Below are 25,862 nucleotides of genomic sequence, written 5' to 3' on the forward strand. Positions count from 1 at the left end.
TAAAAGTCAACATGCAAAAAACGAAGATAATGGCATCCGGTCCCATCACTTCATGGCAAATAGATGGGGAAACAGTGGAAACAGTGACAGACTGCTTTCTTGGGCTCTAAAATCACTGCAGATAGTCAGTGCAGCCATGAAATTAAAAGATGCTTGCTCCTTGGATGAAAAGCTATGACCAACCTAGACAGCATATTAAAAAGCAGAGACATGACTTTGTCAACAAAGGTCCATGTAGTCAAGGCTGTGGTTTTTCCAGTAGTCATGTATGGATATGAGAGTTGGACCATAAAGAAAGCTGAGCGCCGGAGAATTGATGCTTTTGAACTGTGGTGTTGGAGAAGACTGAGAGTCCCTTGGACTGCAAGCAGAACCAACCAGTCCATCCTAAAGGGAGATCAGTCCTGGGTGTTCACTGGAAGGACTGATGCTGAAGCTGAAGCTTCAGTACCTTGGCCACCTGATGCAAAGAGCCGGCTCATTGGAAAGATGCTGGGAAAGATTGAAGGCAGGAAGAGAAGGGAGAGACAGAGGATGAGATGGTTGGATGGCATCACCGACTTGATGGACACGAATTTGGGCAAGTTCCAGGAGTTGGTGATGGACAGGGAAGCCTCGAGTGCTGCAGTGCACGGGGTTCTCAAAAGGGCTGGAGACGACTGAGTGACTGAACTGACCGACTTCCTCTTGTGACCTGCACAAGGTCATTCTCGTCCCCTTAAGACCTGCCCATCACGACCTCCTATTTCGGTTTCTGTAACGAACCCAGACACAGAGGCCCCCGACCCTCCCCGCTAATAACCAAGTTGCCGCGAGCCTTCTGACGCGGGTGCTGGTGTCAGAGGCGGTTTGAACCACCTGACTCGGCCTTGGGGGCGGGCTTGGGGCTTGTGCGTGACGCCGAGCGGCTCAGCGCTGTTCATTCGCGCGCGTTTGTCCACCGCGTCCGCGAGCGTCTCCGGAGCCGGCTCTGCTCAGGCGCCAAGGACGCGCGCGGAGCCAGCCCGCCTGCCCTGCCCAGCGGCCCAGACCGAAGCAGGTCCCGAGGTCAGTCCCGCGGCCGCCGCTCCGCGGGGTCTGTGCCCGCAGGGCGGGGGCGCCGCGCGGGGCGGGGAGCGCGGGCGGGGGGGGGGGGTCCCCGCGGGGAGGGCGGGGGCCCCCCCGGAGGAGGTGCGGGCGCGGGGGCTGCTGCCTGGGGGCCCCGATACCCAGGGGGCGCGCGGTGGGGGCCCTGCAGGAACCCGGGTCTCCCCTGAGGACGACCGAGACCCTCGGATCCTTTGAGCCCCTGGGCAACTCCGGGCCCCAGGATTTCTGGGGCCACTGGGAGGAGCGAATCCTGGAGGGTACAGAGGAGTGGGTTCCCCCGGAGTGGAGTGTCCGGAGGCGGGGATGGCGGGGACCCCCTCCAGGACAGGCTTGGGGGGGGGCCGGGTCCTGGTCCCCAGGTTTTAGGGGCGGGAGGGGGCGGACCCGGGGACTTTGCGGTTTGATGGGGGAGGCGGAGGTCCGGGGGCTGCTCCCAACCTGGGAAGCCAGCGGGGTGTCAGGGGTCAGCGAGCAAATGGGCCAAGCAGAACACGGGAAGTGATGCCATGGGCATGTTCTGGCGAGTCCGGGGGGCACTTTGAGGGGCAGGGAGCAGAGGAGACCCTCTGGACATGTTTGCAGGGGCGCTGAGACTCATCAGAGGCTCGCAGATGAGGAGTGCGCGTGGAAAACAGCTTTTGCGCCTCCAGTGGTTCTGTGCGCCTGCGTGGCTGCGGGTGGGGGCTGGGAGCACTTTTGGGGCGCGCGGTTTTGAGGGGCAGCCTCTGGGGGAGGGGCCCGGGCGAGGCTGTGGGTGAGCGTGGGTGTCCGCCAGAGGGAAAGGGTACTGGGGAGGGTGAGGGGTCATTTCAGTCTGTGGGTCTGCCTTTGTGCCTGTCTGGAGGGTGTGTGTGTGTGTCTGTGTGTGTGTGTGTCCTGCCCCCCTGTGTGGTGGGGGGTCTCTGAATTTCCCTGGACTTGTCTGCAGGTGTGTTTCTGTCCTTATGCCCTGGCTTCCTCAGTCTGTATCTGAAAGTGTGCGTTACTAACAATCCCTTGCGTGTGTAACTGGTTGAGTGTTCCCACCATTTGACGCACCTTGCATTTGCACAGTTAATGTGTGAGGGTTTGCGGTGGGTCAAAGGATCCTTAAAAAGGCTTAAAGGAAGAGGTTTGACTCTCAGTTACCAGAGTGTTCTGAGTATGTGTGTGCATTTAATTACATTTAATTTTCATGTTTAATCATTTATAGTCCTCATTTTCATGAGGGGAAAGCTGACAGCACTGCAGGTTAAATAATGCCCGAATCAGGACCTGCAGGTAGAATACAGTGCACCTGTTTAAATATGAATGTCCAATAAATAATGAATTATCTTCTGGTATAAGTATGCTCCAAATATATCATGGGACTTACATATACTTAAACATCATTTAGCCAAATAAATAAAAAATTAGTTTTTAGTAGACACGACCCATGTAGTGTTTGGATATGGCTTATACTAAAAAATAAAAAAAATGATCTGTGTGTCTGAAGCTCAGATCTCAGTGTGCTGTCTTTCTTGTTGCTGTTGTTAAATCTTGAGATCCCCAGCTAGTGACTGGCAGGCTGAAATCCCCCAGGTCTCACCCCAGACATACTGGCCAAGTCCCACCCAGGGTGATGCTGGGGCGGAGGTGAGGAGCCCACACTGAGCCTTGGAAGAAACCAGGAGGGAGGCATTGCCAACACGTCCCCTTGGATGTTGGGGACCTGGAGACGTGGGGAGGGGATGGAGCTGTCTGAGTCCACCTGACCTCTGAGAGCCACACCCAGGCCCCCGGCTCCACCGCCCAGGCACTGACTGTCTCCCATCTGCAGGGAGCACCTGTGGAATCACCATGCTGCCTCTGAGCACCATTGGGGGCCAGGAACCCGAGGAGGTGGTGCAGACCAAGCCGCCGGAGAAAGGAGGTGAGACCCGGAAAACTGTGGGCAGGCGGGAGTGGGGAGGTCTCCAGGGCACAGGTGATGGGGAAGCAATGATCCTGAAGATTGGCCATGTCTCCACTGGCTCTTCCGGGCAGGGACACCCAGGATGCAGCCTCCCTGCCATCACCTCCCATCAGTGGGTCCCGTCACTGCCCCGCGCAGAGCCTGCAGGGAGCTCCTGGGAGCTGAGCCCGTTTGGGCCCCTCTTCGTGGCCTGGACACCCCTGTTTTCTTACCCCAGCCCCTCCCCTCCCTGACACTTCCTGTCTGTTCCCCGGGGGCCTTTGGGATACAATTGAATGCAGGCCTCACTCACTCCTGGGCGACCCCCAACAAGTGTCCCCACCTCTCTGTGCCTCAGTTGGCTCATCTCTAAAGTGGGTTGATGATAATACCCATCTCAGAGAGTTATTGGCTTCCCTGGTGGCTCAGTCAGTAAAGAGTCCAACCTCAACATGGGAGACCAGGGTTTGATCCCTGGGTTGGGAAGATCCCCTGGAGAAGGAAATGGCAACCTACTTCAGTATACTTGGGAGTTATTATGAAGAGAGTTATTATGAAGAACCACGTAAATGAATGTGCGCACAGTACTTAAAAGCACGTCCGGAACATACTCCGCATGTATTAGATCTTGTTACTGGTTTCATGATGAAGACTGTATTATGACTGAGTTTCTCATGCCTCATAGGGTCAGATAGTCTCATGACTCTTTCCTCCTTCCTCAGTCTTGCTTTCTGTGAAGGCTGATGTTCCGAGAAAGAAGTCCAAGAGAATGAAGGGAACTGTGTCCTTCAGAGTCCTGCCGTTCTGCCCTGTGGTAAGCCTGCTTGCTTCCTCCCTTTTCACCGGAGGCCCCTGGGCTGAGTTATCACGTGGATTAGCCACCCTCTCTGCCCACCAGAGACCCTTGGGTGCCCCAAGGGTGCCCCTTGCCCCTGCCTTGTTCCGATGTGGCCCCATCCCGTGGGGACTGGTCTTCCTTGAATATTTTGCCCGCCTCTCTGCCTCCTTCTCTTTGCTAATTCCAACTTCTGCTTCAGTGTCACCTCCTCCATGAAGCCTCCCTTGCTCACTTCCGTGCCATTTCTCTCCAATCCACTGCCTCACTGAACTTTTTTTCAGAGTAATTATTGCTACTTGGCAGCATACCTTCTGTCTATGTGTTCATCATCTGTCTCCCCTACTAGAGTAGTTCTGTGGGGGCAGGGCCCTCCTGTGTTGCTCAGTGATTCATTCCGTGCCTAGCACAGATGTAACCAGCGTCCTGCTCTGTATACGCTCGGGCTGATTAAATGAAGCAATGAATTAGGGAACGGTCCCTCCTGTGGAGGCAACTGCGGCCTTGTCCCCCTGGGTACCAGTCCTCCTCCTCCTACTAACACCCTGGACTTTTCTGGGGGGACCACGTGTCTCCACGCACTTTGGGTGGGATCTGATCCCATCCTCAGACCAGCGCCAGGTACGCCCCTGACCAATCAGAGCTGGCCGTGCCAAGGTTCCCTGTGATTGGTCCTGGGCTGGCACGTGACTCACCCTTGGCCAATGAGGCGTCGGCTCTGTCTCTGGGTGTCTTAACAGGCAGGAGGCGAGGCTGGAGGGACCCTGGTGAGAACCAGGGGGGCCCGTGGGGAGAGGTCGGGGGAGGCCCTGGGTCAGATGCCTGCGAGAACGGCTTTCCTATTAGTGCCTGCCGCAGTCCCGGGGAGGACTCTTTAGAAAATCTTATTAGAAAAGAACGTGAGAGTCACAGGTTTACAAAGTATTTCCTGGGTAACTTCGACCCGTCAGGCGTGGTGTGAGCACTTTGTATAGATGATCTCATGTAACGACTACCGAGTCCTATGAAAGACGGATTAATATGACCCCCAATACAGGAGAGACACCCGAGGCTCCTGAGTGCTGTCTTTAAAGGTTATGTCAAGTTTCGTACATAATGAAGACCCAGTGGCTCCTTTCACATTGAAGTGAAGGGAAGTGAAGTCGCCCAGTCGTGTCCGACTCTTTGTGACCCCAGGGACTGTAGCCCACCAGGCTCCTCCATCCATGGAATTTTCCAGGCAAGAGGACTGGAGTGAGTTGCCATTTCCTTCTCCATTCATATTAGACTGTTTCAATTCTCAGGATTCGTATCTTCATAAAGTATTTCTTATTTTTAAGGAAAAACCACAAAGTGTATCCTTTCACATTGCTGCCCTAACTGCCCATTTGCCAGAGAGCACCTTGGCTTCGTCTGCTCTAGGAACTGGCACAGAAGATTCTCTAGGTCAAGGGGGAGCCGATTAAGGCCACCCAGTCCGCAGCCTGTTTGAGTAAATAAGAGCTTGTTGACACACTACACCCACATCTTAGGGAGAGTCTGCGATGCTTTCATGCCAAGTCCAGTAACTCTGACAGAGCGGATGGTTCAGGAAGACTAAGCAATTTGCCATGACACCTTTGACCACCAAAGTGACCGATCTCGCTTGGAATAAATGCAAACTGAAATCAATACCGGTGAAGGTGTGAAAATGGTTAGAAAAAGGAGGGAAATCTTGAACTACTGTGAGTGTGATGCCGTGTGTAAAAGATATTTTGTGTTTGGGTCCAGTGTACATGCTACACACATGTGTTTCTAGGTGTGTGGGGTGCGTGTTTCCTCATATTCGAGAAAGGCGTTTAGAACCACTCCTTACCCTCATTACCTGCACCACTGAGTCTCCTCCACTAAAACCCGCCCAAGGCCACCCTGTGTCAGTTTCTCTAAGCAGTGAGGAGGAGGCAGCCCGGGACCACCCCCCACCCCCCCACCCCCGGCCCCAACAATAAAAGTGAAACCAACACGCCCGTGCTGGCCGCAGGCCCGCTGTTAACCACCCGCTTGTGTTGGGGGTGGAGGTGGGGCGTCGTGAGTGATGCCGAGCGGCTCAGCGCTCTTCATTCCTGCGAGTGTACCCGCAGGTCCCCTGGACTTCTTCGGAGCCAGCCCTGCCCGGGCCCCCAGGACCAGCGGTGAGCAAGCCGGCGCGCTCCAGCCCAGACGCCGAGCCCGAGGCCGGGTCCGGAGGTCAGTTCCGCGGCCGCAGCTCCGAGGGGTCTGCGCTATCGGGGCGGGGGGCGCGGGAGGGCGCTGCGGGATCCCCGTGGGGAGGGCTAGGGCGCCCCGGGAGGAAGTGCGGGCGTGCTCTGGGCTGCTGCCTGGGAGCCCCGAGACCCCAGGGCGCGCGCGCTTCGCGCCCTTCAGGAACCTCAGCTCCCTTGAGGGCGGGGGCGTCCTCAGACTCTCCTGAGCCACGAGGAGTCTGATGGTTTGGCCACTGGGAGGAGGGGAGCCTGGAGGGGACACAGGAGGCTGGGGTGTCTGGAGGCGAGGATGGCGGGGGTCCCCTCCAGGGCAGGTGGAGGGGGAGCCCGGGTCCTGGTCCCCAGGTTTGAGGGGCGGGAGGGGCGGCCCCGGGGACTTTGCAGTTTGCTGGAGGAGGCGGGAGGCACAGGTTTGCCCTGCACACCAGAGAGGTCAGTCTGTCTCAGGGCTCAGGTAAGGAATTGGCCACACAGAAGATAGGAACATGATTCTGGGGAGCGTCCGGAGGGCAGTGTGACGGGTGGGGAGCCGGGGAGACCCTCTGGGTGAGTTTGGGGTTCACTGAGGGCGCAGAGCAAGGTTCACAGATGAGGAGTGCGCGTGGAAAACAGCTTTTGCGCCTCCAGTGGTTCTGTGCGCCTGCGTGGCTGTGGGTGGGGGCTGGGAGCACGTTTGGGGCGCGAGGTTTTGAGGGGCAGCCTCTGGGGAGGGGTCCGGGCGAGGCTGAGGGTGGGCCTGGGTGTCCGCCAGAGGGAAAGGTACTGGGGAGGGTGAGGGGTATTGATAATTTCAGCTGATGCATCTGCAGTTGTGTGTGTGTGTGTGTGTGTGTGTGTGTGTGTGTGTGTGAGACCAGGATTGCCTGTCCTTCAGTCCTGAGAAGCAGGCCTGCCCACCTTAGTGCCGGGGGTCTCTGGGTTTCCTTGCAGTGTGTCTGCAGGTGTGTTTCTGTCAGTAAGCCCTGGTTTCCACAGTGATCATCAGAAAACGTGCCTCTCTGACAATTGTGTGTGTGTGTGTGTATCTGGCCAGGGGTTCCCGCTATTTGACGCACTCTGTATTTGCACGATTATGTGTGAGGATCTCTGATGGGTCTTAAGCATCTTAAACAGGCTTCGAAGAAGAGGGTTGACTCTAAGATATCAGATAGTGTGTTCTGAGTGTGTGTGTGTGTATTTAATCATATTTAATCCTCATGTTTAATCATTTATTTTCCTCATTTTCATGGACGGGAAAGCTGACAGCACAAGAGGTTAAAAAACCCCTGAATCGGGGCTTGCCAGGTAAAATACAGGATGCTTACTTCAATTTGAATTTAAGACAAATAGTGAATTCCCTTTTAGTATAAGTATGTTCCAAATATTTCATGGGACTTGCCTATACTTAAACATCATCTAGCAAAATAAATTTACAAATGAGTTTTTATGTAGACCTGACCCATATAGTGTTTCAATATGACTTATAGTAAAAACTGATTTGTGTGTCTGAAATTCAAGTCTCAGTTTGCTATGAATCTGTTGTAATATCATTTTGGGAAATCTGGCAAACTTGAGCCTTGAGATCTCCCAGCTCGTGACTGGCAGGCTGGAATCTACCCAGTCCACAGTCCTCAGACACACGGACCAGCGTTCTGCCCAGGAAGGGCTGGGGTCGGCCTGTGCTGAGCACCCTCCCTGCAGGGCCGGCCCCGCCCCAGGGCTGTGCTGCCGGGTCTGGGGCCCCGCCCCGCCCCTTCACCGCAGTCCTGAGGCTGGACTGATGCCTCCTGTACCTGGACCAGCGGGACAGGAGGGGCGGGCCTGTCTGAATCCCTTGGGCAGGCTGCCTGGTAGCCTTGGGACTGAGCTGAAACAGCACTGGGAACGCTCCACGAGTGCATTTATCGAGTGCCTGCTGTATGCCAGACTCCAGAGGCAGGTCCTTTTGATAGTAACTGTTATTGGCCTTCAGAGTCCCTGCATTTTGTATCATAATATATCTTCTTTTTCTTAAATGGTCATAAACTTCAGGTACCACGAGCCCTGCCCTTGTCCTTGCCAGGCGCCATGACAACCGCTCTCCCCAGATCACACCCTGGGCCTTGGAGGAAACCAGGAGGGAGGCATTGCCAGCACGTCCCCTTGGATGTTGGGGACCTGGAGATGTGGGGAGGGGATGGAGCTGTCTGAGTCCACCCGACCTCTGAGAGCCACACCCAGGCCCCCTGGCTCCACCACCCAGGCACTGACTGTCTTCTGTCCGCAGGGAGCACCTGTGGGGCCATGATGCTGCCTCTGAGCACCATCGAGGGCCAGGAGACCGAGGAGGTGCAGACCAGGCCGCCGGAGAAAGGAGGTGAGACCCACGTGGGGTGGGAACTGTGGGCAGGCAGGAGTGGGGAGGCCTCCAGGCTGATGGGGAAGCGTGGACCCTGAAGACTGGCCCCAACCCCGAGTGTCTCCTGCTGGCTCCTCTTAAGGAGGGGGGGCCCTGAGGGGTGCCCAGGATGGAACCTCCCGACATCACCTCACGTCCGTGAGTCCGTCACTCCCCTGCTCAGAGCCTGCGGGGCTGTGTCCTGGGAGCTGGAATCAATTTGGGCTCCTTTGTGTCGTGTGGCCACCTGCATGGGCCAGTTGACCCTCTGTTCAGTTGCCAGGTCAAGGGTCTGTAGGGTCGTTCATCTGAGACGTGATGAGGCCTGAAGAGAGGATTTAGCAGTGGGAAGGAGTGCGCTGGGGGCCTCCCAGGCAGCACTTGTGGTAAAGAACCTCCTGCCTATGCAAGAGTTGCACATTTCATCCCTGGGTGGGGAAGATCCCCTGAAGGAGGAAATGGCAACCCGCTCCAGTATTCTTGCCTGGAGAATCCCATGGACAGAGGAGCCTGGTGGGCTACAGTCTGCAGGGTCCCTCAGAGTTGGACACAATTTAGTGACTAAGCACAGAGCAAGGAAGATCCTTTTGGTGATCTGGCCTCATGAGGGAGGGCTCTTGGGTTTGCTGTGACGGTCCCTTTTTTGAAAACTTTGACTTTACAATAATTTTATATTCACAAGATGTTGCCATCGTGATTCATAGAAATTCCATGGACCCTTTATCCCATTTCCCCCCAGTAATTTGATCTTATTGAATGATAGTCCAACGTGAAAACTAGCCCACTGATACTGGCACAATCCCCATGTGTGTTTTTACTTATATTTCAACACATCTGCAGCTGCGTGTAACCCTCATACAAAATAAGATGCAAGCCACTTCCTTAGCTGCCTACTTCCTTGCCAGAGGTAGCTACTTCCCAGCTTCCTGTCCAGTCTTCCAGAATGTTCTGTGCTCACTCATACCGACAGGGATGTGTATGTATCTGGCACTGTGTATTTATGTCTGATACGCTGTGTGTACTATATGTCTCACTCCCACTTCCTCTTTTGTCTTACTTCACTTAATTCTCATCTGGCACGTTGTGCCAGTCACAGTCCCAATGCTTTCCCTGCATCCAGTCACCCGCACTCCACAACCTCCCTGTGAGATTGACACCAGTTACCTCATGGTGCAGGTGGGAAATCTGAAGGGTGACATGGTGGAACCTGAACCCTGGCCATCTGGGCTGGGGGTCCTTGACCTTACGCACTGTGCCCCCTGTCCATCTTGAGGACCCTCCCCCACAAGATGCCCGGTTTGTGTTCCAGCTGCCTGCATTGCATGGTCTGTCTGTGCTGTGCACGCTAAGTGGATCAGTCGTGTCTGACTCTTTGCGACCCCACGGACCGCAGCACTCCAGCCTTCCCTGTCCATCACCAACTCCCAGAGCTTGGTCAGACTCATGTCCATCAAGTTGGTGGTGCCATCCAACCACCTCATCCTCTGTCGTCCCCTCCTGCCTTCAGCCTTCCCCAACATCAGGGTCTTTTCCAGTGAGTCAGTTCTTCTCATCAGGTGGCCAAAGTACTGTCTTCTTTGGGGAAACCTAAGTATTTTCTGGAGAGACATGCCACAGGGCCACCTGCGCATCAGCGGTGCCCTCCTCCTGGACACGGGCGCCCCAGGGCGTCACTATCTCCCAGCCCCCTGTTGTCTAATCCAGCCCCTTCGGTCACTGACATTCCGTCTGTTCCCTGAGGACCTTCAGGATGCAGTTTAGTGCATGACCACAGTCATTGCTGTGCAACCTCCCGCAAGTGTCCTAACCCCTCTGTGCCTCAGTTTCTTCTCCGCAAAGTTGGACGAAGATAAGAGCCAAGTTATATATTACAGTGTAATATATGTAGGAGTGCCCAGCACAGGCCAAGTACTCAACACGTCTTAGTTCTTGTCACTGGTTTCATGATGGAGATCTTATTATTACTGAGTTTCTCAAGCCTCAGAGGGCACGATGGCCTCACACTTCTTTCCTCCTTCCCCAGCCCTGCTTTCTGAGAACCCTGATGAGCCTCGAAAGAAGCCCAGAGGAATGAAGGGAAGACTGTCTTTCAATGTCCTGCCGTTCTGTCCCATGGTAAGCCTGCTTGTTTCCTTCCTTTGACCAGAGATCCCCTAGGTTATGAGAGGTCAGGCACCTCCAACACACTCTCTGCCTAGGAGAGGCCCATGGGTGGCTGGGTGCCCCTTGTCCCCCACCCCAGGATGTGTCCCCATCGTCTCGGGGGTGCTGCCTTCTTTCCTGCCTCCTCTCTTTCCTAATTCCAACTTCCAATGTCACCTCCTCCATGAAGCCTTCCTTGCTCACTCTTGCCTCATTTCCCTCTGACCTCTTGCCTTCCTGAATTTTCTTCAGCGTTATTATTGCTACCTGAGAGCATATCTTGTATCTATCTTTTAAATCATCTGTCTCCCTTAACTAGAGTAGTTTTGTGGGGTCAAGAGCCTCCTCTATTGTGCAATGACATATCCCCTGTCTAGATCAGATGTAAGCAGCGCTGGGGACTGTATATACTTGGGCTGATTAAATGAAGCAATGAATTAGGGAACGGTCCCTCCTGTGGAGGCAGCTGTGGCCTTGTCCACCTGGGTACCAGGCCTCCTTCTCCTACTAACACCCTTGACTTTTCTGGGGGGACCACTTGTCTCCACGCACTTTGGATGAATCTGATCCCATCCTCAGACCAGCTCCAGGTACGCCCCTGACCAATCAGAGCTGGTAGTGCCAAGGTTCTCGGTGATTGGTCCTGGGCTGGGCACGTGACTCACCCTTGGCCAATGAGGCGTCGGCTCTGTCTCTGGGCGTCTTAACAGGCAGGAGGGGAGGCTGGAGGGACCCTGGTGAGAACCAGGGGGGCCCGTGGGGAGAGGTCGGGGGAGGCCCTGGGTCAGATGCCTGCGAGAACGGCTTTCCTATTAGTGCCTGCCGCAGTCCCGGGGAGGACTTTTTATAAAATCTTCTTAAGAAATAATGTAATCAAAGATTTTACCAAAACAGTACAAAGATCATTCGAGTTCACCAATAGTTACCTTTTCTTTCCTGTTTGCATGTTTTCTCATCTATGCACTATATATATGTACATATGCTCCTATTCCTCCGTGTGTTTCACCTTAGAATCTTCTCTTATTTAACTGTGGGCCTGTTGTGACCTTTGAGGTTTTAACCCTGATATGCACTTCATCTCATCTGCTGTCCATATTCTTGGTTTGTTCACTCACTACATGCTGTTTGGTGTTCTTTCTCCTCCTACCTGGGGGAAAACTGGGGCCAGGGATTGCACTTGCTAATGTATCTTTGGGATTCCCAGGTGACACTAGTTGTAAAGAACCTGCCTGCCAGTGCAGGAGATGTAAGAGACATGGGTCTAGTCCCTGGGTGGGGAAGATCCCCTTTAGGAGGAAACAGCAGCCCACCCCAGTCTTCTTGCCTGGAGAATCCCATGGACAGGAGCCTGGCGGGCTGCACTCCCTGGGGTCGCAGAGAGCCGGACACAACCGAGACAACTTGAGCATGCACACAATCTATCTCTCGTTCTCTTTGAGCTAGACAGTCTCCTCAGTCTTCCGTTGCCTCTTATGACAGACGATTTTGCACATCCGAGCCACACCTCGCACAATATTGATTGCTTTTTCTCTTTTGTTTCACTTCTATACTTGTTTGATTTTTATGCTATCCCCCTAATGAGATTCAGGGTGAGCTGTGATCTCTGGAGCACCACCTAAGTGATGCCATGTCCTTCTCAGAACATCTCATTTAGATGCACTTGAATTTTGATCCACTCAGTTTATCCCATTTCTCCACTGAATACTTACTGATTTTTCTTTTCTCTGTGCAACTAACTAATAAGAAATCAGTGGGGAGATGCTTGTAGATGAGCCAAATAGTCTAGAAAGAGAGAGCTTTCTGGTCAGTTCATTTTGGGTCCTGTGCCCACCACAGAACCAACCGTCGGCTTATGAGATGAGAACCCTACATCTTGTATCCGTGGGCGTGGATGGGGCAGACAGTCCCTGCCTTTCCCTAACCACTATAAGTAGGGGACGAAGCAGTGATTCTCAACTGGAGGCAATTCAGCCCCCAGGGGACACCTTCAGTGTCGGGATACATTTCTTCTTTGTCACAGAAGAGGAAGGAAGGTCCTAGCACCGGGCGGGTAGAGGGCAGTGATGGTATTTAACCTCTTGCAATGCACAAGATGCCCCCCAGACACACACACTGCAAGGAATGGCCTGCCTCTGACACATCGCGAGAGTGACACCATCGTTCTCTTCCCGCGTCTACGTTCTCGTTCTCTTTCCTTTCAGCCGAGCGTCTGCTTCACCTATTACGTGGAGCCCGATGACCCTGAGTCTGAGCCCCCGGCGGCTCCTGACGCTTCGAAGTCGGACCCGAACTGCACCTTTGTCCCTCTGCCCGTGCTGGAGTTCCGCGAGGTCAAGGTGTGCGAGTGCCCTCTGTGCTGCCTCAGCTTCGTCACCGCTTCCTAAGCCCCGAGGGCCCTCCGCTTCCCGCTCCTGACCGCGCGCCCCCGAACCATGCATGCTGGGCCACCGTGATGCCAAGTCCCCCAGTGCAGCCGCTTCAATAAACTCAAATTGCTGTCTCTCCCAAGGCTGTGGTCTGTGTGTGAAACTCCCAGGGCCGGGGCGGGGCAGCTCCGTGGGGCTGGGCAGCCAGGGTCCTTGGACCTCGGTGCTCTGGGCCACGTGGCTGGAGAGGGCTCACCCCCACACCCAGGCCACATTCTGGTGCGGGTCAAGTAGGGGGATGAGGAGAGGGGAAGACAGGCTTCAGTCCTTCAAAGGGCGACTCCTACAGGAAGCCCAGGTCCCTGTTCCTCACAGCTCATTGGCCAGGGCGGGTCACATGACGACATCTAGTTGCAAGGGATGCTGGGAACTGTAGTCCTTAGCCGGGCAATCCTGTGTCATCCAATAGCTTCTATCACTATAGCAAAGGAGAATGAATAATGTGTCCACCTTTGATCAGGTCCATTATGTTAATTTATCCCCAGCACGTATTGTGATGAACACATGAGTGAATAAATGTATTCTTCAATTCTGTATCTCTCTCCTATTGATTAGGATCCCCTCCGTCTTTAGCAGGATAAACGTTTTTGAGCACTGACTGTGTTAGGCACTGAGCTAATGTCTTTACACATTTTGAGCCACTTAATTCTCACAACCTGTGGCTGGTTCTGCTATTATCCCTCTTTCTGAGATAAGAGAACAGAGAGTCCACCTCACTTCCTTCAGGTCACACAGATCACAAGGAGCTAAGCCCACATTCAAACCCAGGCAGGCTGGCTCCAGAGTCTACGCCCTTAGCCATCATGGTATCCACCTCACAGAGGTGGACACGGGGAGATTCCCAGATGGTCACACAACTGTGGGTCAAAGAGCCTCTTTCAACACTCAGACCTTCCAACACTCCCTTCACTTACCTCTTCGGATGCTGCAGAAATACTTGGAATATGTGTGTAGCACGTATCTGTAGCCACAATAGTGCCAGTTAACAACCACCACCATAAAATCCACAGGAGGTGTTCACTGAGGTGAAAACACATACGTGAGAGTTTCCATTTTATCTGGGGATTTAGTGGGGATTATAGCCCTGGAGACAGCCTCTCAGAAAGCTGTGAGGAACTGGTCCAAACAGGTAGGTGAGAGGTCAGTTTGCGTGTGATTTTGGAAAGGGGGTCCATGCAATCAAGTACATAACTCAGCACAAGGTTCATGCTGGTCATGATGCATGGACATCTCAGTTAATGTGATTAGAGCTTTTAGAAAAGGAAGGAAGAATCTAGCAAGGAAGGAATCTTCCTTAGTAAGGAAGAATCTAAGACTCTTGGGTCCTATTATTTTCTCCTGAACATGTCTAGCATCTGAGGTGTAACTGAACCCAGGTTTGGCCACCTGGCACTCATAAGTCAATCATTCAAGAGGCAGGTGTCAGTACATAGGAAAGGTGCTTTAATCAGAAAAGATGACACCTGGGGAGATGGTGGACTTATGTCCAGGGACCAACCCAAGAGATTCTACTCAGCCTTTTGTTTGTTCAGTTACTAAATGGTGTCCAACTCTGTGACCCCATGGACTGCAGCACACCAGGCTTCCCTGTTCTTCACTATCTCCCAGAGTTTGCTCAAACTCATCTCCATCGAGTTGGTGATGCCATCCAACCATCTCATCCTCTGTCATCCCCTTCTCCTTCTGCCCTCAATCTTTCCCAGCATCAGGGTCTTTTCCAGTGAGTTTGTTCTTCACATCGGGTGGCCAAAGTATTGGAGTGTCAGCTTCAGCATCAGTCCTTCCAATGAATATTCAGGATTGATTTCCTTTAGAATGGACTGGTTGGATCTCCTTGCAGTTCAAGGGACTCTCAAGAGTCTTCTCCAACACCACAGTTCAAAAGTGTCAATTCTTCATAAGTCAGGAGTTAATTTCAATTACTTAGTGATCTCATTCCTATGATAGTTTATTTTAGGTTGGGGGAAACATAAATGGACAGACAGGAAATGGACAAAGGACTTGCTTTCAGAGGATTTTTCTGCCACTTCTCCCAGAACATAAGTGCCTCACCCGGATCTTCACTCTGAATTCCTTTCAGGGTGAACTGTAGGTGGTAGTGCGTGGTGGGGAACATCCTTTAGTTGGCAAACTTCAGGAACAAAAGGCATATGAGGTCAGAGAGGAGGCACTGCTGCTGTTTCTGAGCTCCTCCTGGTGCCTGGTGGACACTGGTCCTCGGTTCTCCTAGGCTGGCTTCTCCTGGGGGACTGGGGAGACCTGGCCCCACTCACAATGTCTTTCCTCCTCCAGCAGGCTGGCTTGGGCACGTTCATCCTCACGGCACTGGTAGAGGTGCAGGGGAGAAACAAATGTTGTTTCACAAGCACTTTTCAAGCTTCTGTGGGATCATATTTTGCCAGCCTCCACTGGCAAAAGCATGTTCCATGGCTAAATGCAAATTCAGAACAGGAGGGCATTGCACACTTAAGGGGCAAAGGGTGTAGACATGAGGCAGGGTGGAAAACGGGCCATGTCTGCAATCTACCTCAATGCAGAGTTGTGATCACATCCCCAAATTCCATGGGCTTCCACCTGTCACAGTGCAAGAGGGTTCACCAGCCTGGCACCTGGGAGGGAAGCCAGGAATGGGGGAGAGCCTTCACCAGCCAGGTGACCCTTCTCCAGCATCAGAAGAGCCTCTGGAAGGATGCAGTTATCAGTCTGAGGGATGAGGAGGAAAGACTTTCTGTGTAAGTCAAGTGTCCGAAGACTTCAGAGCATGTATGCCCCACAGAAGGCCACAGGCTCCCTGAGGGTGGGGAAGCTTTCACAGAGGGCTCACCCCTTACTCATCTCAGCAAAATCCACATCTTTGCGAAGTTGCACCAAGGATGCACCAAGGATGGGGAGGTGGGGGGGCTTCAGGCAGGTCTCCTCCCTGATGCTGCACCAGAAAGTTCACGCTGGGAGCAGTAAACTTTCTGAGTGTGGAAAAAACCTATAGCTGAAATGTACATGAAAACCCTGGGAGCAAGCAAAATGTGAGAGCCTCTGTGAATAGAGATTTCCTTCACCGCCAACATCTTCGGGTAGACCAGAAGTTCTCATGTGGGGTGATGCTTCAGCGCCCCCTCCTGGAGTTTCTCTGTAACGTTGGGTCTATTTCAGGTTGTCCCAAACTGGGGCCCCGCTCCTAGGCTCGAATGGAGAAGCAAATGACAACCCACTCCAGTATCCTAGCCTGGAGAATCCCATGAACAGAGGAGCCTGGCAGGCTACAGTCCATGGGGTCGCAAGGAGTCAGTGATGACTGAGCAACTAACACACTAGACTCTAACAGATAGAGACCATTCTAAACATGGTGCAATGCACCAGGAAGACCCTCCCCCTGCGCAAAGAATGTTCAGGCCATAAATGTCAGCGGTGACACTCTGGGCGATCGCATTTGAGAAGGAATTAGGTAGAATTTTCTGGCTCTCCAACACAGTAACCACTAGGTAACGACACAAAGCTAATCGATGTAAACAAATCAATCTTAAGTAAAATTCAAAACAGAGTTTCTTGGCAGCTCAGGGCAGGATTCAGCAGACAAACGTGTCCAGAGGCTACTTCCCTGGACACTGCAGATTTCTGTGGTCACTGAAGGGTCTGCGTCAGGACTGATTTAGATCCGTTAGGTCATCACACACCGAGGCTCCCAGAAGTGAGGCTGTGGGCTTGCAGCTATGAGAACGTGAAGGAGCACGGTCTCCTGAAAAAATCTTATCAGTGGGTCCCGGGGACTCTTGGCTCCGTTCACGGTCCTCTGGGCACTTTGAGTCTCAGAGTGGCCAGTGCCCAGCCCAAAGGGCACCCCCTCACCTGGGAGAGATTAACCAGCTGGTTACTGACAGTGTTAGACAAACCCTAACATTTCCCGGGCACTTTCTGTCTGTTAGGTCCGGTGCTGAGCACTTTCCATAGACAAGCTCATGTAACGTTCACCAGAGTCTTGTGGAACAGGAACTAAAACAGTCCCCAACTTATAGGGAAGTCACCCAGGCTCATGAGAGCTGTTTTTAAAGGTGATTGTTTCAAATTTTGCATATATATCAAGAATATATTACTATTTTTATAGTACAATTTACAGGATTTAAATTTCCATAAACTACATATATATATATTAAAAAAAAAAATCTGTTCACCTTTTCTGTCCGAACTGCACTTTTCAAGGCAACTTTTTGGTTTATTTACTCCAGGAGCTGGCACAAAAAAATTCTTTAAGACAAGGGTGGGCAGACTATGACCATCCAGTCCACAGATTTTATAAATAAGGGCATGTTGACATAACTCCATCCATCCTTAGGACTGTCTAGGATGGGTTCATGCAAAGAGGAGCAGCTTCCACACAGACCTGAGGGCTCAGAGTCTAAAATACCTGCCACACACGCTGGCCAAGAAAGGTGACTGACGGTGATCTGAAGAGAGGCAAACTGCAATCAACACGGGTGAAGGTGTGAGAATGATCAGAAAACGGAGGGAAACTCTGGAACTTCCGTGATGCCCAACGTTAAAAGATATTTTGTGTTTGAGTACAGGACCCGTGCTATTAACACATACGTGTGTTTTGACTGTGTGGCATTTCTTCACACTCTAAGCCCAAGTTTAGAACCACTGACTTGCTCTTGTGACCTGCACAAGGTCATTCTCGTCCCCGAAGACCTGCCCATCACGACCTCCTGTATCGGTTTCTCGAAGCAACGAAGGCAAGAGGCCCCCGACCCTCCCCCCTAATAACCAAGTTGCCGCGAGCCTTCTGACGCGGGTGCTGGTGTCAGAGGCGGTTTGAACCACCTGACTCGGCCTTGGGGGCGGGCTTGGGGGTTGCGCGAGTCGCCGAGCGGCTCAGCCTGAGTACTTAAGCGCGCGTTTGTCCACCGCGTCCCCGAGCGTCTCCGGAGCCGGCTCTGCTCAGGCACCAAGGACGCGCGCGGAGCCAGCCCGCCTGCCCTGCCCAGCGACCCAGACCGAAGCGGTCCCGAGGTCAGTCCCGCGGCCGCCGCTCCGCGGGGTCTGCGCCCGCAGGGCGGGGGCACAGCGCGGGGCTGGGGGCGCGGGAAGGGTCCCCGCGGGGAGGGCGGGGGCGCCCCGGGAGGAGGTGCGGGCGCGGGTGCTGCTGCCTGGGAGCCCCGAGACCCCAGGGCGCGCGCGGTGGGGGCCCTGGAGAAATCCAAGTTTTCCCCTGGAGGCGGTGGAGACCCTCGGATCCTTTTCACCTCGGGAAGACTCCAGATCTAAAGATTTCACTGGTCACTGGGAGAAGCGAAAACTGAAGGCGACAGAGGAGGCTGGGGTGTCTGGAGGCGAGGATGGCGGGGGTCCCCTCCAGGGCAGGTGGAGGGGAGCCCGGGTCCTGGTCCCCAGGTTTGGGGGGCGGGAGGGGCGGCCCCGGGGACTTTGCAGTTTGCTGGAGGAGGCGGGAGGCACAGGTTTGCCCTGCACACCAGAGAGGTCAGTCTGTCTCAGGGCTCAGGTAAGGAATTGGCCACACAGAAGATAGGAACATGATTCTGGGCAGCGTCCGGAGGGCAGTGTGACGGGTGGGGAGCCGGGGAGACCCTCTGGGTGAGTTTGCGGTTCACTGAGGGCGCAGAGCAAGGTTCACAGATGAGGAGTGCGCGTGGAAAACAGCTTTTGCGCCTCCAGTGGTTCTGTGCGCCTGCGTGACTGCGGGTGGGGGCTGGGAGCACGTTTGGGGCGCGAGGTTTTGAGGGGCAGCCTCTGGGGAGGGGTCCGGGCGAGGCTGAGGGTGGGCCTGGGTGTCCGCCAGAGGGAAAGGTACTGGGGAGGGTGAGGGGTCATTTCAGTCTGTGGGTCTGCCTTTGTGCCTGTCTGGAGGGTGTGTGTGTGTGTGTGTGTGTGTGTGTGTGTGTGATCAGGACTGCCTGTGAGCAGTGGGCTCAGCCCTGAGAAGCAGGCCTGCCCATCTGAGTGATCGGGATCTCTGTACATCCCTGGACTTGTCTGCAGGTGTGTCTGTGTGTTATGCCCTGATTTCTGCAGTCTTCATCTGAAAACGTGTGTTTCCACTGATTGTGTGTGCGTGAGTGTGTGTGTGTGTGTGGCCTGCGGTTCCCGCGCTATTTGACGCACCCTGTATTTGCAGGATTACGTGTGAGGGTCTGTGATGGGGCTCATGCTTCTTCAAAAAAGGCTTAGAGGAAGAGGTTTGACTCTAGGTTACCAGATAGTGTGCGCTGAGTATGTGTTTTTAAGCATATTTAATCCTCATGTTTAATCATTTATAGTCTTCATTTTCATGGAGGGGAAAGCTGACAGCCCAAGAGGTTAAAAAACCCTGAATCAGGGTTTGCCAGGTAAAATGCAAGCTGCCTTCTTAAATTCAAACTTCAGACAGATACTGAATTACCTTTTCGTATAAATGTGTCACAAATATTTCCTGGGAGCCCATCTGTAAAGATAATTTAATAAATTTTTAATAATTTAAAAAAAAATGTAGATATGACCCCCACAGTGTTTAAAGACTACTTAAACTAAAACTTGATTTGTGTATCTGAAATTCAAATCTCTATTTACTGTGTATTTATAATAACGTTGCTGTTGTTAAATGTGGCCAACTTGATCGTTGAGATCCCCCGCTAGTGACTGGCAGGCTGCAATCCCCCAGTTCTCTCCCCAGACACCCGGCCCATGTCCTGCCCAGGGTGACGCTGCGGTGGAGGTGAAGACCCCCCTCCCTGCAGGAGTACCCCACCCAGGGCTGTGCTGGAGGGTCTGGGGCCCGGCCCCTCCCTTCACCGCGGTCCTCAGGGCAGGACTGATGCCCCCTGCGCCTGGACAGGCCGAGGACAGGAGGGGCGGGCCTGTCTGAACCCCTTGGTCAGGCCGCCTGGTAGCCTTGGGACGGAGCTGAAACATGGTGATGCTGATGCTGACCTTGAGCTGCACTTACTGATGCCTGCTCTATGCCAGGCTCCAGAGGCCCTTCTGGTGCCCAGTGAGCTGAGCTGCACACCCAGGGTGTGGGCCCTTTGTGTCATATTTCTTGTGTTTCTTAAAGGATCATAAACCCATGGACCCCGCCCTTTCCCTTGCCAGACACCAGACACTCTCCCCGAATCACACACTGGACCTTGAAGCAACTCTATGGGGCAGGCATTGCCAACACGTCCCTTGGATGTTGGGGACCCGAGGACTTGGGGAGATGGAGCTGTCTGAGTCCACCTGACCTCTGAGAGCCACACCCAGGCCCCCAACTCCACCGCCCAGGCACTGACTGTGTCCCGTCTGCAGGGAGCACCTGTGGAGTCACCATGCTGCCTCTGAGCACCATTGAGAGCCAGGAACCCGAGGAGGTGGTGCAGACCAAGCCGCCGAAGAAAGGAGGTCAGACCCGGAAAACTGTGGGCAGGCGGGAGTGGGGAGGCTCTCTAGGGCATGGCCGATTGGGAACTATCGACCCAGGGGATTGGCCCTGACCCCAGATGTCTCCACTGGCTCTTCCGGGCAGGGACACCCAGGATGCAGCCTCCCTGCCATCACCTCCCATCAGTGGGTCCCGTCACTGCCCCGCGCGGAGCCTGCAGGGAGCTCCTGGGAGCTGAGCCCGTTTGGGCCCCTCTTCGTGGCCTGGACACCCCTGTTTTCTTACCCCAGCCCCTCCCCTCCCTGACACTTCCTGTCTGTTCCCTGGGGGCCTTTGGGATACAATTGAATGCAGGCCTCACTCACTCCTGGGCGACCCCCAACAAGTGTCCCTACCTCTCTGTGCCTCAGTTGGCTCATCTCTAAAGTGGGTTGATGATAATACCCATCTCAGAGAGTTTTTATGAAGAACCACATAAACGAATGCATGTACAGTACTTAAAAGCGTGTCTGGAACATACTTCACGTGTATCAGCTCCTGTTACTGGTTTCATGATGAAGACTGTATTATGACTGAGTTTCTCAAGCTTCATAGGGTCAGATAGTCTCATGACCCTTTCTTCTTCCCTCAGGCTTTTTTTCTAAGAAGTCTGATGCTCTGCCGAAGAAGTCCAAGAGAATGAAGGGAACTGTGTCCTTCAGAGTCCTGCCATTCTGCCCTGTGGTAAGCCTGCTTGCTTCCTCCCTTTCCACTGGAGGCCCGTGGGCTGAGCGATTGCACGGCTTGGCCACCCTCTCTGCCCACCAGAGACCCTTGGGTGCCTGGGTGCCCCTTGCCCCTGCCTGGTCCTGGGTGTGGCCCCATCCCGTGGGGCGGGGTGGCTTTCCTTGTGGGCGCTGCCCTCTTCCCTGCCTCCTCCTTGCTGATTCCAGCTTCTGCTCCTCCACGAGGCCCCCCTTGCTCCCTTTCACCCTGTTTCTCTCCAGCCCCTTACCTTCCTGAATTTTCTTCAGAGTAATTATTGACGGCATGCCTTGTTTCTATGTTTTAACCATCTCTCTCTCCTACTAGAGTAGTTTTGTGGGGTCAAGAGCCTCTTCTGTTGTTCAATGACATATCCCCCTCTGCCTAACACAGAGGTAACCAGCGCTAGCACACATAGGCTCGGGCTGGTTAAATGAAGGAATGTCAGGGAACGGTCCCTCCTGCGAAGGCAGCTGTGGCCCTGTCCACCTGGGTACCAGTCCTCCTTCTACCAACAGCCTTGTTTTTCCAGCAGGAGGTAGCACAAAAATTTCCCTAGGTCAACGGTGGGCAGACTACACTCATTCAGCCCACAGCTTGTTTGTGTGAATGAGGGCTTCTCAGCACATCCACCCCCAACCTTAGGTAGAATCCGGGCTGTTTTATTGTAAAATCCAGTAGCTGAGACGCAGACTGGATGATCCAGAAAGGCTACGCAATTTGCCATGACACTTTCCACGACAGTGGTGAATGACGGTGCTTCGAATAGCTGCAGGCTGACATCAGTTCAGGTGAAGGTGTGAGAATGCTTAGAAAAAGGAGGGAAACTCTTCAACTACTGTGACTCTGACGCACAGGGTGAAACATCCTTGCTGTCTGGGTCCAGCACACATGCTACACACATGTGTTTCTACGTGTGGGCCGTGTGCTTCTTCGTATTTGAGTAACAAGTTTAAGAACCACTCCTCACCCTTACACCTGCACCACTGAGTCTCCTGCACCTAAAATCCGCCCAAGGCCACCCTCTGTGGCAGTTTCTCTAAGCAGTGAGGAGGCGGCCCTGGACCCGCTCCCCCCAACAATGAAAGTGAAGCCAACACGCCTGTGCTGGCCGCAGGCCCGCTGTTAGCTGTTAACCACCCGCTTGTGTTGGGGGTGGAGGTGGGGCGTCGTGAGTGATGCCGAGCGGCTCAGCGCTCTTCATTCCCGAGAGTGTACCCGCAGGCCCCCTGGACTTCGGAGCCAGCCCTGCCCGGGCCCCCAGGACCAGCGGTGAGCAAGCCGGCGCGCTCCAGCCCGGACGCCGAGCCCGAGCCCGGGTCCGGACGTCGGTCCCGCGGCCGCAGCTCCGAAGGGTCCGGCCCTCAAGGTTGGCGCAGTTCGCGGCGGGGGGCGGCGGGAGGGCGGAGGGGGGTCTCCGCGGGGACGGCGGGGGCGCGCGCGGTGCGGGCTCCTCAAGGGCGGCGGGCGGCTTCCGAGCCGCGCGGGGACTCCGGGCCCCAGGATTTCTGGGGCCACTGGGGGAGCGAATCCTGGAAGGGACAGAGGAGTGGGTTCCCCCCCCCCCGAGTGGGGTGTCCGGAGGCGGGGATGGCGGGGACCCCCTCCAGGACAGGCGGAGGGGGGCCCGGGTCCTGGTCCCCAGGTTTTGGGAGCGGAGGGGCGGACCCGGCAACTTTGCGGTTTGATGGGGGAGGTGGAGATCCAAGGGCTGCTCCCAACCTGGGAAGTCAGCGGGGTGTCAGGGGTCAGCGAGAGGGTGTGGAATGAGACATAGGATAACGACTTTGTGGGAAGTCCAGAGGGCAGTTTGAAGAAGGCAGGAGGCCCTATGGATGTGTTTGGGGGTTCACGGAGGACGCGTGAGAAGTTCGCTGATGAGAAGGGCGCGTGGAAAACAGCTTTTGCGCCTCCAGTGGTTCTGTGCGCCCGCGTGGCTGCGGGTGGGGGCTGGGAGCACGTTTGGGGCGCGCGGTTTTGAGGGGCAGCCTCTGGGGGAGGGGCCCGGGCGAGGCTGAGAGTGGGTCTGGGAGTCCGCCAGAGGGAGTTTCCCCAAACTGATGCATCTTTTCTTTGCAGGATTATATGTGAGGGTCTCTGATTGCATCTTATGTTTCTTTAAAATGTTTAAAGAAGGCAAAGGTGTTAACTCTGTTTCCAGATAATGTGTTCTGAATATGTGTCAATCTAACTATATTTAAGCTTCATGTTTAATAATTAATTTTACTCGTTTTTCTGGAAGGGAGGGTTGACATAACAAGAGTTAATAACCCCTGAATCAGAGCTTGTCAGGTAAAACGCAGGATCAGTTCAGTTCAGTTCAGCTGTTCAGTCGTGTCCGACTCTTTGCGACCCCATGGACTACAGCACGCCAGGCCTCCCTGTCCATCACCAACTCCTGGAGCTTGCTCAAAACTCATGTCCATCCAGTCGGTGATGCCATCCAACCCTCTCATCCTCTGTTGTCCCCTTCCCCTCCTGCTTTCAATCTTTCTCAGCATCAGGGTCTTTTCTAATGAGTCAGTTCTTTTCATCAGGTGGCCAAATATTGGAGCTTCAGCTTCAGCATCAATCCTCCCAATGAATATTCAGGATTGATTTCCTTTAGGATTGATTGGTTTGATCTCCTTGCCATCCAAAATGTAGGAGGGTTACTTAATTTGAATTTCAGACAAATAATGAATTACCTTTGGACATAAGTATGTCCCAGGTATTTCCAGGGATATATATATAAACATAGGTTAGTATATTAAATAAATGACTTTTAAGTAGATACTTACCATGCAGTGTTTGGGACTTGTTATAGTACAATATGATCTGTGTATGTGAAGTTCACATCTCAGTTTGCTGTGTATTTATTGTAATGTAGTTGTTAAATCTGGCGAACTTGATCCTTGAGATCCCCAGTTAGTGACTAGCAGGCTGGAATGCCCCCAAGTCCACTCCCCAGACACATAGCCCAAGTCCTGCCCAGGGTGATTCTGGGGCGGAGGTGGGGTCCCCACACTGAGCCTGTGCTGAGCCCCCTCCCTGCAGGGCTGGCCCCACCCCGCGGCTGTGCTGGGGGTCTGAGGCCCCGTCCCTCTGTTCACCGAGGTCCTGAGGGCGGGACTGATGCCTCCTGTACCTGGATGGGCTGAGCACAGGAGGAGCCGGCCTGTCTGAACCCCTCGGTCAGGCTGCCTGGTAACCCTGGGGCGGAGCTGAAGCACAGCACTGGGACTGCTTCACGCGTGCACTTACGGAGCGCCTGCTGTATGCCAGGCCCCAGAGGCCCCTTTGGTGCCCAGTGAGCCGAGCTGCAGCTTCCTGGTCCCGGCCCTTCATGTCAGTTTTTCTAGTTTTAAAGGGGGTAAGCCCCAGGTACCACGAGCCCTGCCCTTGTCCTTGCCGGGCACCATGACAACCACTCTCCCCAGATCACATCCTGGGCCTTGGAGGAAACCAGGAGGAGGCATTGCCAACACGTCCCCTTGGATGCTGGGGACCTGGAGACGTGGGGAGGAGATGGGGCTGTCTGAGTCCAGCCGACCTCCGAGAGCCAGACCCGGGCCCCCTGGCTCCACCACCCAGGCACTAACCGCTGTGTCTCCTGTCTCTAGGGAGGGCCTGCCGCGTCATGATGCTGCCTCTGAGCACCATCGAGGACAAGGAAATTGAGGAGGTGCAGACCAAGCCTCCGGAGAAAGGAGGTGAGACCCACGTGGGGTGGAAAGTATAGGCAGGTGGGAGTGGGAGGGTCTAGGGCAAGGGTGATGAGGAGGGGTTGACCCTGGAGACTGGCCCAGTCCCACCCAGCTTCATGATGAAGATACTGTTACTGAGTTTCTCAAGCCTCGACAGGCAAGATGGTCTCACTCCTCTTTCTTCCTCGCCACGCAGCCCTGCTTTCTGAGAATCCTGATGAGCCTAAGAAGAAGCCCAGAGGAATGAGGGGAAGACTGTCTTTCAAAGTTCTGCCGTTCTGTCCCATAGTAAGCCTGCTTGTTTCTTCTCTTTGACCTGAGATCTCCTAGGTTATGAGAGGTCAGGCACACCTACCACTTTAATGAGGCGTCGGCTCTGTCTCTGGGCTTGTAACAGGCAGGAGGGGAGGCTGGAGGGACCCTGGGGAGACCAGGGGGCCCATGGGGAGAGGTCAGGGGAGGCCCTGGGTCAGATGCCCGCGAGAACATCTTACCTACTAGTTCGACTAGTACTACTCTTGAAGAAGTTTTCTTATTAGGAATTAATGTGAGAATCTAAGATTTTATAAAAACAGTACAAAGATGATCAAAATTCACCGGGTGTTGCCACATATTCTATTTGCATGTTTTCTTATATATATTTAGATACAATATTGATGGTCCTCAAGATTCTGCAAAGCATGGGATGCCCCACACACACTGCAAGGAATGACATGACCCCAAAATGTCACCAGCGTGACACCGACATTCTCTTGTTTCCCTGTTCTCTCTCCTTCCAGCCGAGCGTCTGCTTCAGCTACTACGTGGAGCCGGATGACGCCGAGCCCGAGGCCGAGCCCGAGCCCGAGCCCCCGGCGGCTCCTGACGCTTCGAAGTCGGACCCGAACTGCAGCGTGGTGCCCATGCCCGTGCTGGAGTTCCGCGAGGTCAAGGTGTGCGAGTGCCCTCTGTGCTGCCTCAGCTTCGTCACCGCTTCCTAAGCCCCGAGGGCCCTCCGCTTCCCGCTCCTGACCGCGCGCCCCCGAACCATGCATGCTGGGCCACCGTAATGCTAAGTCCCCCAATGCAGCCGCTTCAATAAACTCAACTTGCTGTCTCTCCC

The 25,862-nt window shown here is 54.2% G+C and overlaps 1 protein-coding gene across 3 annotated transcripts; it reads left to right on the top strand.

Moving 5' to 3' along the window:
- The first annotated feature begins 688 nt into the window (after positions 1 to 688).
- Positions 689 to 25,862, top strand: LOC110133902 (uncharacterized). 3 transcript variants are annotated; one of them, XM_070451722.1, is made up of 7 exons: positions 689 to 1,047; positions 20,258 to 20,350; positions 20,962 to 21,053; positions 22,299 to 22,443; positions 24,677 to 24,766; positions 24,957 to 25,048; positions 25,540 to 25,862. In XM_070451722.1, exons 2-7 carry the CDS (start codon positions 20,278 to 20,280, stop codon positions 25,738 to 25,740), a joined length of 693 nt encoding a protein of 230 aa, XP_070307823.1. In that variant the 5' UTR covers positions 689 to 1,047; positions 20,258 to 20,277; the 3' UTR covers positions 25,741 to 25,862. The 3 variants fall into 3 exon arrangements, with proteins under 3 accessions (XP_070307823.1, XP_020743803.1, XP_020743801.1); XM_020888144.2 differs by lacking the exons at positions 20,258 to 20,350; positions 20,962 to 21,053; positions 22,299 to 22,443; ... (1 more) ...; positions 24,957 to 25,048; positions 25,540 to 25,862 and adding exons at positions 2,888 to 2,980; positions 3,724 to 3,815; positions 5,936 to 6,041; ... (1 more) ...; positions 10,438 to 10,529; positions 12,758 to 13,064 and having other exon boundaries at positions 877 to 1,047; XM_020888142.2 differs by lacking the exon at positions 689 to 1,047 and adding an exon at positions 17,805 to 17,986.

Source organism: Odocoileus virginianus, chromosome 20 (genome assembly GCF_023699985.2).
Source record: "Odocoileus virginianus isolate 20LAN1187 ecotype Illinois chromosome 20, Ovbor_1.2, whole genome shotgun sequence".
Taxonomy (NCBI): Eukaryota; Metazoa; Chordata; class Mammalia; order Artiodactyla; family Cervidae; genus Odocoileus; species Odocoileus virginianus.